Source organism: Neomonachus schauinslandi, chromosome 15 (assembly GCF_002201575.2).
Source record: "Neomonachus schauinslandi chromosome 15, ASM220157v2, whole genome shotgun sequence".
NCBI classification, from domain to species: Eukaryota; Metazoa; Chordata; class Mammalia; order Carnivora; family Phocidae; genus Neomonachus; species Neomonachus schauinslandi.
In genome coordinates, this window is record NC_058417.1 from 43246885 (window position 1) to 43260619 (window position 13735).

Here is a 13735-nt window from a genome sequence, read left to right on the forward strand (position 1 = left end):
TTCCATGGAAGATAACCCCACTCTCCCAATCTCAAAGCTCTCAGTCCTCCCAACTCTGATATTCACAACATCCTGGTGATTCTTCCTTAGGACTAGTGCTGAAATCTACTGCATCCTGAGAGCTTTGGGGCCTTCAGACAATATTATTTCCTCTAGGATTACTATTGTTACTAGTCTTTCTTTCTGACTCCAGTCTCTTTTATGGCCAATCTACTGCAAACATAAACTACCTGCACACTTTATCTTTTTAAAAATAGCTTATGACACTTAACTGCTCAAAACTAAAATTCTCTAAAATCTAGATGATAAAACCCAAATCAACAGTTTGGGCATTCAAAGCCTTTCATTATTTACTGATAGGTCTCATTCCTATTTATTTCCAACAAGTTCAACCTACTGAACCCCCTTCGTTGTAGTCACTCAATTTAAGATACTAATGACATAAAAACAGCCTTTTAGGAGCAAAAGAAATGTGCTACTACACTAAAAGTACATCTCAATTGTAAGATACACACTGTAATTTCAGAAATGTTGGTAAGACTTGATGGAATAAAATTCCAGCTGTGATTCAGCTAAAATGACTGTCCTGGAAAATTGAGTGAGTTCCCTAAAGTGAGTTTTATATTTGGATCTAGAGTGAAGTAGAGATAATTTAAAATATGTAGTTAAGCCAGTAACACTGACATTAAACATCTGTTTTTCACATTCTATACTCGTAGATCTACTAGTAACCACCTTTCTTGGGTAGGTAAGAAATGTGGTGGGAGGGGCAGTAACAAAGGTAATTTGAGTTAATCCAGAAACATGCAGTTCCTGTTATTAAGTTTTTTTTTTTTTAAACGTGGAAGCAAATCCTATTACAGTGAGTGTGAACTCAATGCCATTTACCAACATCAGAAAATGGTTTATCTGTTAACTTCTTTGCTATCTAGGCTCTGTCATTAGAATGTAAGATCCATTAAGGCAAGGACTTGGTTCACCAATGAAACCTGAAGAATACCTGGAGCACAGTGGGCACTTGACAAAGTGCTGAATAAATGTGCTTGGCAAATCCAGCATCAGAAGATGATAAAAGGCAAATATCACTGAGCAAGGAGACACAGTGAGCAACCAAGATAGACAAAATGGCCATCGTCTCCAACACTGGCAGAACTCCAGCATTGCTGCTATAACCAGTGAATGGTTTGTTTCTCCAAACTCAATTTATTTCTTTTGTCTTATTTTCCATGTAGCTTACTTTCCATGTAAGGATGATTGTGTTTTAGAAACTGGCAGTGGAACCGAAGAGTCTTTAGTATGCTTTATAGGTCTCTCCAAAAGTACATTAGATCTTAGGCACAGACTGGAAGAATCTACTGTCAATAGCAACAAGGAAGGTTTTCTAGATCACAGATTGAAAAGAATCCAGGAGGCCTACCCTACACCACAGAAAATTTTTATAAAACCCCTATATGTCATGACACAGGGGGACAAGCAAACTGCCAAAACAGAGGAAGGACACTATTTCCCCATGAAGTTTTTTGCTTTTGTTTGGTTGAGGGTTTTTTTGTTGTTGTTAAAAGCATCAGAGTCATGATCAAAAACTACTTTCTTACATTTGACAGTAATATACTGTTTTCTCGCTTTCCTAAAATCAACTCTTCAACCTTTAAGAAAATAATTTAGATTTATAGGACTATTAATAAAAAATTGAGACTCAAATGTCAATATGGGAAATTTGCCAAATACCTTTTTCTTTTCTGGTATTTTGGTAATTTAGGAATTTTGAGGAAGAGACAAGAGAAAATGGCATAACCTGATAGTTAATTTTAACTTACAATGCTTTCCTTAAAAAAAAAAAAGGGCAAAGTTTTGCAGTCCAACTGCATACTATAACAACATAAGCCAAACACTGAAAATCCACTTTCCAGATATTAGTGGTTCCAACAATTCTCTCCCCTCTTCTTTGTCAGTTTTCTCATCAGCAAATATAGTGTAAAAGCTCTATCGTAAGAAAGATTTCCCTTCAAATAAGCTATTTCTCTGCTCTCCTTTACAGAAGCATTCTTTGAAAGTGTTATCCTAAACAGTTCCCTCAATTCTTTCCCTCCCATTCTCTCCTGAACCCACTCCAAGCAGAATCTCATTCTTCTCCCATTAGCAAAACTGCTCACACAGATCTCGAACAGCCCTAACCCCACCACACCCAACAGTTGGTTCGCAGTCTTCATCTTACCTGGACCTGGCTACAGCATCTCACACACTCCCCTCCTTCCTCTCTGACACATGTTGTTCATTTGCCTTCCATGTGTCTCACTTTCTTCGTTTTCCTTCTACTTCACTCGTCACTCCTTCCCAGTCTCTTCCTCATCCTCAGAATACCTCAGGCTTAACTCCATCATCTGAGCTCCCCAACAGTCCCTATTCCCTTCATCTGCTGTATTTTTCTCCCCAGCACTTAACACTATAGGACATACCATTATACTTAATTTATTGTTTTATTCTGTCTCTACCCACTAGAGTATTTCAGGAGTGCATTTTTATCTGTTTTTGTCTTGTGTTGCATTCCCAATGCACAGAACAGACCTAGCTCGCTGTAGGAGCTCAATAAATATTTGTGAAATGAGTAAACAAGTGAACAATAACAAAAGTGCTAACAGTAACAGCCGCTCTGTACCAGTAACTTATCAGCCAGACACCCTCCACGAGCAAGTTATATTCATTTCATTTAACCCTCAAACAACCCTATGAGATCCCTATGAGGCCTAGGGGGGGAAGGGAAGGGTTTGGGGAGGGAATAAGGGGGTGTTAACAGGCTACGAATCACAAAACTACCAAGTGGCAGTGCCAGGATTCAAACCCACGTTTATCCTCTTCAAAGTTAATGCTCTTAACCACTGCATGGTATTAATTTTACTAAAGTATTACTTCATTAGTTTTGGAATAAATCCAACTCTGTTATTTGAAGAGGCAGCAATCAAAAGTTTCCTGCACTCGTGAATAATCTCCATTTTCTCTGTGAAGACAAACATTCATTTAGTCATAGCAATTTAAAAATTTTAATGGAGACTCTTATTCGAAAGGAAAGCATGCCACATTGCCATTTTCAGTGATAACAGGACAAGTGGGAAGCACATCACCCTCCTTCTATGTGTTGATGGCAGCACTTAAACTCTTCTCCCATTTCTATTAAAAAGCTCAAGCCAGTGATTTCCAAACCTGGCTCAAGAACGACCTGGGAGTTTTTTGTTTTTCTGAAAACAAGAGTCCAAGGCCCAACTTTAGAACAACCGAATCAGAATCTCTAGGAAACAGGTGTCAGGAACCCAGTATTTTCTCAAGCTCCCCAGGAAACTTGGGTGGTTAGCCAAGTTTGGAAAACACTAGTTAAATGAACCAAAGTTGGCAAGAGACTAATAATTCTATCTGCGCCTCTGGCTCACTGTTTAACAATGACCAAGTCTCACTGGTACTGACCTTCCTGGAAAGAGGAACGATGCTGCTGGGTCGAACAAGCCTTCGTTTCTTACAGCTCAGCACAGGACGTGTTCGGGCTGCCACACAGGTGCCATCAGTTGATGAAGAAACTAGATTGAGTCGTTGCTTTTTTTGTAACTGTTCTTCAGCATCAGAGATGTCACCTGGAATGTGGTCTGCCAAGACAGGCTGAAGACTGTACAAGGGGAAGGAAGAATATTCACTTCTCAGAAGACAAGGAAACAAAGCCTCTAATACCGGTTCAGCCTCCTCTGCTTATAGATGCTCACAGACACAAACAAGTATTCTAGAGCAGATGCATGTCACTTCTTAATATAAGTGTGTGTGCAGTGTCTGTGCTTATTTTTAAGACTCCTGGTTGGCATTAACATCATGTTTGAAAAGTGCAAGTCAGTAAGTGATAAACTCAGGTTCCAAGTGATTAAGTTCTCTTCTACAACAGAAACACAAAGAAAATCGAGAAAATTGCAACTGGTAAGAAAATGAATAATCTTGAAAATGTTAATGAGCTGCCTAAGAATCAGTTCTTCTGTAAAATTCGACTTTTAGGGATGGGTACACATTGTTCACTTATAGAGGGATTCCTTCAACTTTCATAAATACAGATTTACAAACACAGCCTTTAGGGATCTAATCCGTTCTAAAGTAAAAGAGTTTATGTAAACACTTCTCAAGAATTCTACCAAGACCAGGACCAACCATAACGACTCATAAAAGTAGGACCTATTATTTTTTCTCCATTGTGAGTTAAGTCTAGGCTACAGTAAGTAAAAGGGAACTACACTAAGCATGCTAATTAAAATATACTTGCTACAGTAAGCATGCACAATACCATTAAGCAATAAGGCTTCTGTCTTTAAACCAGGGTTAGTCCTGGCTAGGGATAACTAAGAGCCCCAAATTCATCTTTTACAAGCCTACTGCATGCAGGAAGTAGAAGACATAAAACTTACGTGTTAATAACTCCATTGACAGGTCTCAATGCTCCACATGATTTGGTGGACAATGACTCTGAAGGATGACCAGAGGCACCATGGTTTTCCAGTGGCTGAGAAACGGATTCGATCTAAAGGAGAAAGATAAAAATACATGATAATATTTAACCAACAGACCGAAAAGTGGCACCATTTCATCATTGAAATGAAACATCTCAAATTTCAGACAACTAACCTGCAAAACCAAACATATATGACTGAGAAAAAAAAAAAACAAAAAACTGAGAGAACTGGCTTTTGCTTTGGGGTGAAGAAGGGTAAGGAACCAAAATATTCAACAGACTAATATTAAGTGCTTACTGATGGGGAAATGCTTTAATGATTCCAGGGAACAGAAGCTTAGCAAAATAATTATATGGTAACAAAGAGTCTTCAAGGGTCAAGAGGATACACAGGTTCAGTATCAAGGCAACTAAGAGAGAATGTAAATGTAGTTAATACCTGCTTGACTTGACAGTGTATGCTGGAAACCTCTTTCTAGAAAACCATACTTTGTGTAAATATATATGCATATACTAAAATAGAAAAAAATTAATAAAAGTGAATAATTACCTGATGCTATCAGTTAGTAACTACTGTCTCTGGACTACACAAATCAAATATATGCTTAGGACATAAAATGAAAAAAAGGGAGGTGGGAAAGAATCTGGAAAAGTTTGAATCCGACTATTTCAAAACAAATTATGTATTCATTAGGCTCAAAGGGATAGGTAGAGCCCTGAGATGTCAATCATATGGAGTCTCTGAGTTACACTCAATAAAGCCACAGATACACTTATCCCTCCATTCTGGTGTTGCTGGAATACCACAGAAAGATGGTGGGTCTTTGTCTCCTTACAACTCAAAATGACTTTAGGGTGTGCTTAAGTTCTCCCTGTAAATGCTACCAGTCCATATCAAAGCCAATATTTTGAGGCTGAAATTCTGTTTTTTATTATTATTTAATTTCTTTTAGATCTTTATACCCCTGGGGAGAAAACACCAAAGGATCTGCAGAACAGAGCAGTTGTAGGCAAGTACCAAGAAAGGACAACAGAGGGGCGCCTGGGTGGCTCAGTCGGTTGAGTGCCTGCCTTCGGCTCGGGTCATGACCCTGGGGTCCTGGGATCGAGCCCCACATCACACTCTCTGCTCAGTGGGGAGACTGCTTCTCTCCCTCCTACTCCCCCTGCTTGTGCTCTCTCTCTCTCCTTCTCTGTCAAATGAGTAAATAAAATCTTTAAAAAGAAGAAAAGGACAATAGACTGGAAAGCTAACTAAAATGTTTTCACACAAATTAACCAAAAAGCTAGATCAAAGTATACAAGCAGAAAAGACATAAGCAAACTACAATGAGTGAACACTGGGAAATGTTCTTAGAGATAAGCCTGTGCAGGTACTAAAGTACCACATAAATCCTGATCAGATCAGTCAATGATGCCAAAATCATGGCAAATTTGGCACACATACTCACTGCCTTAAACACTACATGGATTTCCTCTTGGAAAGTAAAGTGGTGTTAAGTAGCAAGACTTATAAAGATGTTCATATCACTCAATCCTAAAAATTATCTTAAAGAAATAACCCTATAATAAACACATTTCTCAAAAATCTTATATACATAGCTGATCACTATAATGGTATCTATCAATAATCTCAATGCTCAACATCTGAGGCACAATTATAAATTGTAGCACAGCAAATCAGACTATTAAAAATCATCACAAAAGACATTTCTTCTTCCTTTATACCAAAAGAATATTTAAAGGTAAAAAAAAAAAAAAAAGTCTTTTATGTAGAAATGATTTTGGAAAAAGATTAAATTCAAAATATTTTTAATACAACTGTGATGACTATAAATGTACGTACACAGACAATGACAGGACAAAAATAGTGTCAGAGACAAATTTTTTTGGATAATATTTTTACATTAAAAAAAACCCAGAAATCCCAAATATCCTCCTGAATGCTCATGAAGATTTACTATTCAGAATAGGGGGAACCTCAAAAAACCCACACATTATGATATGAAAAAGGACTAGATAATCAGAAGGATTTAATATTCAGGTTGGCATTAACTAGCAGATGTGTGACTCCAGGGATGTTACAGCTTTCCTAAGATAACAGAAGTTCTGGTTTAGATGAAGAAGTTTCCTTTCAACATGAAATTTCAGTGACTATGAACTTTCTGCTGGTATACCGATCTTAAGAATTTCAGTCAATTTTACATTCCCTTAAAATAAAAGCATTTAACATTAAATTATGGCAGAGATATGATCTATATATCTACATGTTTTATAAGGTGTCACAAGTAACAGGTTGAATCCACATTTGATTAAAGTTTATTTTGTAGGGATTATGGGAAAATTAACTGTAAGGACACCTATCAAAACAAAATGTTGCCATTCTTTAACAAAATCTTATTTCAGAAAACCTTATGTACAGAAAGTCTGAAGAAAAAGCACAAAACATCAGAAATCTCACGACCTACAGATAACTACTGCTAAATCCTATCCTGTTTATGCCTACAGATATATATATATATATATATATATATTTAAATGCCATTAATATTCAATGTGAATTTTACTGATTTTCTTAGAGGAACTTAAAATTTTCCTGGGGGCAATTCAGGCCCCCAAATTAAAACTGAAGGCAACACGGAAAACATTATTTAGCACAGAAATGTTTGTCAAAGATAAAACAGCACATAGCAAGCAATCAAGAGCATGAACCTCAGAGGGAATGTGCCTAGCTTCTAGTCCCAACCATACAAGGAGGCACTCGATAATCAGAGGACTGTGGGATATCCTATAATCACACTGAGATCTAAAAGCAGGGCATTGGGGCAATTAGGTTCATCACTCATTCTCAAATGTAAACAGCTTAAAACATTAACCTCAATCCTCCAACAGTGTTCCATCTGGAAAAAGAAAAACACAACTCACAACACAATTTTACTTAAAGATACTTAAACGCATTCACAGTTAAGAAAAAGCAAACACTCCCTATCCTGCAGTCCAAAAGGGTGCAAAAGGAGAGAGGGCAGAGATACATTAATAAACACTTCACAAATGTTAAACCCACATACTAACTTAAGCTTGATCATCACTATTGCAGTGGTTTACATCATTAGTATTTTCAGGAAACTAATACACGACTCAGATATGGTCTTCCAATGGGAAACTGTCAAAAGGATCAAAGACTCTAAAGGCTCTCCTATCCAGAAAGCAGGACTTACTATTGAGCTTCTCTTGAACTGTATGTGGTATTCAGATACACTCTGAGGGTACATGCATACCACAGCCAGAAAGAAAAGAGTAGAAAAGCTGAAGAGAGAGAATTTCTCTTAATTCCCCTTTCCCCAAAAGCAGAGACTCAGGGGATTACCTTTTGGGGTGATCTTAGAGTTAAAAGTAGCAAGGAGGGTTACTAAAGTGATTTCTTCCCTGACTGAAGGGGCTAGATATATGGAAGAAAATAACACAGCATTAAGATTCAAATTTGTTATACATATAAAGCAGGCATCTGTCTGATTCATCACTCCTCCCTCTTGGCCAGACCATTAAGTATGACGAAGAGCCTTTAAAGAAAAGTTAGGCTAAATTAAGGTCTAAGGGGGTAGATTTTCTTGGGGTCTAAGATCCATTCCCACTCAACTTGTTCTGCCAAACAGTAGAGGAAGTAAAAGGATAAATATCAAAGGCACACACTTAAAAACACACAATCTGCACAATATATGTGTATCTTTAATTCAATTAATGCCAGGTCATAACTGCTTGAAATACCAATTTTTTAAGTGTAACATATTTGTTTAGAAAACTTAACAGTTCCATTCTGCTTACTGGTTTTTTGACCAACGTTATCAAAAAGGAAAGAAAAAGCTAACTAAAGAAGTCAACTTTTATTCTTGGTTCAAAAGAAATTACTTTTTGGCTTTATATCACTTATGTTTCAAGCTCATCTCAATGATACTCAACATAGTCTTGCTTAAAATCACCAAAATATTATTAGCCCATAAACGGTGTACCAGTCATTTCCATGAACTAGCACTATGGCCAGGAAATTGTGCTACACTGAGAGTGGACCCTTCTGAAAATTCCACTTCTATCAAGTTACTTACCTAAGTTTCCATTTCTCCATATATAAAATGGGACTATATTTGCCTCACTTTCCTATGTCTCTATATTGAGGTTAAAAGAAAATCTAGGGCGCCTGGGTGGCTCAGGTGGTTAAGTGACTGCCTTCGGCTCAGGTCATGATCCTGGAGTCCCTGGATCGACTCCCGCATCGGGATCCCTGCTCAGCAGGGATCTGCTTCTCCCTCTGACCCTCCCCCCTCTCGTGTGCTCTCTCTCATTCTCTCTCTCAAATAAATAAATAAAATCTTAAAAAAAAAAAAAAAGAAGAAGAAAGAAAATCTATAGAGGGGCGCTTGGGTGGCTCAGTTAAGCAACAGACTCTTGATTTCAGCTCAGGTCATGATCTCGGGTTTGTGGGATCAAAGCCCATGCTGGGCTCCACGTTCATCAGGGAGTCTGCTTCTCTCCCTCTGTCCCTCCCACTCCTGTACACTTTCTCTTTCAAACAGATAAATCTTTAAAAAAATCTATATAATTATGCAAAAGTAATTTTGAATTTTTTAAATATGTATGTGTGTATGTGATCTCTACACTCAACATGGGGCTCGAACTCATGACCCCGAGATTAAGAGTCCCATGTTCCTCTGACTGGAGCCAGCTAAGCACCCCTGAATTATTTACCCTGAAAAATTTCAATCAGCAGGATGCTGTTACATACAAGTCCAAAGGCTACTGCACCTAAGATTTGTATTTACCAACACCATTGAAAATGCACGTCAAGAATCTAGAGAAATACAGTAACTGCTAAAAACAGTTCTAAATTCTTGTTCAACTTATTATCCACATCCCTATTTTAATAGTCCTAATTAGTCTTCTTTTTCTTTTAATATGGTAAATCAAATATTCCTCAGCCAGTATCTATCACTCTACTCTCTATCTCAAAACGCTTGTTGGGCCAATACACTATTCATTGCCCCTGGTGACTGCAAAACTTCTGAAAAAAAAAAAAAGTTGTTTCTACTTAATCAATGGTAGAAGATTATAGCTTGGGACTGTTTAAAAAGAAAAAGCAAGAGCTTACATTTTTAGCATGCCTTTCTTCTGAGAAAGCATTTATCCTCTGACTTGTTATCACCATCACTCCACAAAGTAAGGAAAGGGTAAAAGAAATGAGGCTTGTTTTACAAATAGAAACAAACACAAATAGTGAAGTCATCTGTCAAAAGCCACAGAACCAACATTTTGTTATGTTAAACAAATCTCAATTTCAAATCCAGTTCTTTAAAAAATATTTACCCAGTAATTACGTTTCCTGGAAGAAAAAAGGGGATATAAGAAAATATACATGTCATTTGCTCATTTGGGCAAAAGAAATACAGGAAAGCTAATCCAAAAACTAATGAAAAATGGCCACCTACAGAAGGTGGGAACATGAGGGAAAGAAGGGGAAAAAGAGAAGAAGGAATGATGGGTTTTTGTATAGCTTTGACTCTTAGAAATGTAGTAATGCTTCACATACTCAAAAATAATAAAATAAAGGGGTGCCTGGGCGGTTCAGTCTGTTAAGCACCTGCCTTCAGCTAAGGTCATGATCCCTGGGTTGTGGGATCGAGCCCCATGCCGGGCACCCTGCTCAGCGGGGAGTCTGCCTCTCCCCCCCCGCTTGTTCTCTCCCTCCCTCTCTCTGTCAAATACATAAAATCTTAATATATACCCATCTGCATATATATGTACGTATATATATGCTTTAGCATACATGTTTCCCAGCTTTGTCTGTTGAGAAGTCCTAGAAGCAAGGACACCATGCAGCAATGAGCACAACTAGCATCCAGATCTTGGTTTCTGAACTGTTGCCCAATAAAAGGAACCAGGGCTGGAGCAGGTAAAATACAAGATGAGCTGGGAACATCTTTTGGTGCCTAAAAGTGAATACTAACGGAGGGGAGCATGTTGAAAAGACACAGGAACCAAGATGAAAGAGGCCAAATACCAAAAAGTTGTCTCAACAAGTAGAGCAACTGAATGAATAGTAACAGTAACAGATTATAATCCATAAAATAAATATCCATGAATCCATTCTGATATAAACTGAATGACTGAATAAATACATAAGTAAATCAGAGAGAAAAGACAGCTCTTTCCAACAGAATTCCAACTAACATATAGAAAACAGAAAATCATTCAGTAAACACCACAGTAAAAATTGTTGCAGGCAAAACCCACTAGTAGATGATAAAATTGTGGATTAAAGTATAATGAGCAACAGAATATTACATGTATGAGACAGACATTCATTACAAAGGGGAAAATACTAACTTGACAGCGGGGAGGGCTGGCAGGCACTGCCTTAACCAAGGCCAAGAAGCTATCACCACCAATATCACGTCTCCCCAGTACAGTGCACTGAGAAGGGCACAGTACACTTCTGTGGTATTACTGTGATAAATGCATAACCTCTAATAATGATAAAACATCAAGCAACTCCAACTTGGAGGAACATTATACAAAATAACATACCAGTATTTCTGTATTAAGGCCATGAAAGACAACAAAGAGGAAGAACCACCACAGACTGGAAGAGATTTTAAAGAGACAGGACAACTAAATGCAGTGTGGGATTTTGGATCCCCCCCCCCCAAAAAAAAACATCAGTGAGAAAATGAGTGAAATTTGAATACTATCTGAATAGTACTGTATCAATGTTAATTCCTAGTTTTGATCATTGTACAATGATTATGCAAGTTAACCACACTACAGGAAGCCACGTGAAGGGTACGTGGGGGACTCCATGTGCTACTTTTATAACTTTTCTGTAAGTTTAAAATCGTTTTTTAAAAGTTTTAAAAAATGAAGAAAAGTTTACCCAGCATTATTGAGTAGAGTAAATTTCATTCATACACAAATCTAGTATCAGACTACAGCTTCCTGTCACCTTACAGGATGAAATACATAAACTCATTAAGATAAATACAAAATCTATTATGAATTGGCCCAATCATCCAACACTCCATCAAAGAAAAGTATTTGTAGTTCCTCTACAACACCGGGCTCTCTCAAGCCTTTCACATTATACATGCAGTACCCTCCCTGTCGGAACTCATTCTCAATCTTCAGCAAGTCCACAAGGACTCAGCGCAAGTACATCCTTCTCTATTAGACTACCTTTCCTGACCTCCCTTAGAAGTGAGAACTCTTCCCCTCTTTATTCCCCTGTTATGTGCCTGTTTTAAGACTATGAAGCTCTCAAGGGAAGATACCTGATTCTGCCAATAGAAAACCTAGGCACACAGCACAGTCTGGAACAATAAGCTTTTACCAAATGTTTATTATGGACCAAATGCTGTTAAAAGCATATTATACTTCTTCAATAGTTAATTATCAACCATTCTAAAGACGTACAGAAACAGAGCCACTCTTACCTAAGACCCTTGAGGGCTGATGTGTCATGGAATTCATAGACTTTCACAAAGTCATACATTGTATGCACTGGGTTAAGTGCTTCAAAATCAAATACAAATCCAAACCCAAAGAATGTGAACACCAAGAGTGAGCTGTAATGTAAACTATGGACCTTGGGTGGCTGTGATATGTCAATGCAGGCTCATCAATTGCAACAAATGCACCACTTTAGTGGGGATGTTGACCATGGGGGAAGACTACCCAAGGCAGGAGTGCCATGCCAGGCAGGGGGTATATGGAAATCTCTATCTTCTGCTCAATTTTGCCGTCAACCTTAAACTGCTCCCCCCAAAATAGTCTTAATTTAAAAAAAAAAATCAAATACATTAATATTTCTGCTTCAAAAGGTATGGATAATTAAAAATATAAACAGTCTTAACAAATATGACTTCAGGTCAAATTCTGCCACCAAACGAGCTTGATGCAACTTAGGAAAACCACTTTTGGTTCTCATAGATCTTTGGAGTTTAGAAATGCAGATAAAAGAGTAAGGACTTGCATTATTACTCCTACTTTGCACAAGAAGGTATGGGAAGTGTGGGGGGAAAGTAGTGTTCTACACATGTCAAACAGGTCAAGGTGGTTGGCAGTGTTGTCTGGATCTTTTATTTTCTCATTTTTTGTTTAGTAATTCTATGAATTACTGAGTTAGGAGTGTATGTATTTGAAGCATCCACCTTTATGACTCTTCTGCCTCCTTGATGAAATGACCCCATTTATCAATGTAAAATGTCCTTCTTTATCTCCAGTAATTCGGTCTTAAAATTTTATCTCTGGTATTCCTGTCTTAAAAATTATTTTGCTAATATTAATCCATCCATAGCAGCTTTTTTATGCTTACTGTTCATTAAGTACATCTTCCCGTCCTTTTATTCCCCATAGATCTGAGCTTCCAACTGTTACTATTCACCTTCAACCTAAAGAAAAGTTCTTTAACATTTCTTTCAGTGCAGATATTCTGCCAACAGATTCCTCTCAACTTTCTTTTATCTAAAAAGGACTTTATTTCACCTTTATTTTTTAAGATTTTTATTTATTTGAAAGAGAGGGAGAGAGGGAGAGAAAGCACAGAGGGAGAGGGAGAAGCAGGCTCCCCGCTGAGCAGAAGCCCAATGCAACACTCGATCCCAGAACCCTGAGATCATGACCCCAGCAGAAGGCAGACGTTTAACCAAATGAGCCACCCAGGTGCCCTATTTCACCTTTATTTTTTAAAGGATTTTTTTGGCCATGTATAGAATGTTGAGGGGCAAATTCCAACCCCCCCCCCCATTTTAATGATCTTACCCAATCACTGTCTGTCTTCCACTGTTTTTGAAAAGAAGTCACCTATCCTTATCAATATTTACTTATATGGAATGCATCTTTTTTCCCCTCTGGCTACTTGCAAGACTTTCTTCATCTTTCATTCTCACCATGTTATATTTCTCCTGCTTACTATTTTCTTAGTTTCTTCAATCTGTAAAATTATCTTTTTCATTCACATATCCAGCCATTATTTCCTTTACCCCCACCCCTCCCCACCAGTACCACTCAATCTCTCCTCCTTCTGGAACTCTAGTATACATATTCACTGTTTCCCCAGGATTATGTTCATTTCTGAGCAGTTCTATGTTCAGTCTATTTTTTGGCTGGTTAATTTCCACTGATCTGTTATGTGCACTGACCCTTTTTAAAGATTTTATTTATTTATTAGAGAGAGTGAGAGAATACACGCACAGGGGAGAAAGCAGAGGGAGAGGG

The 13735-nt window shown here is 37.8% G+C and overlaps 1 protein-coding gene across 6 annotated transcripts in view; it reads right to left on the reverse strand.

Annotated features, from left to right (window-relative positions):
- Positions 1-13735, reverse strand: part of KANSL1 (KAT8 regulatory NSL complex subunit 1) — a 133777-nt gene that overhangs the window by 26562 nt on the left and 93480 nt on the right. For all 6 annotated transcript variants that reach the window (XM_021678388.2, XM_021678389.2, XM_021678387.2 and 3 more), the window contains 2 exons: positions 4431-4543; positions 3457-3652 (listed from right to left, as the gene is read on the reverse strand). In XM_021678388.2, coding sequence (XP_021534063.1) covers positions 3457-3652; positions 4431-4543 — 309 coding nt within the window. The remainder of the gene's footprint in view (positions 1-3456; positions 3653-4430; positions 4544-13735) is intronic.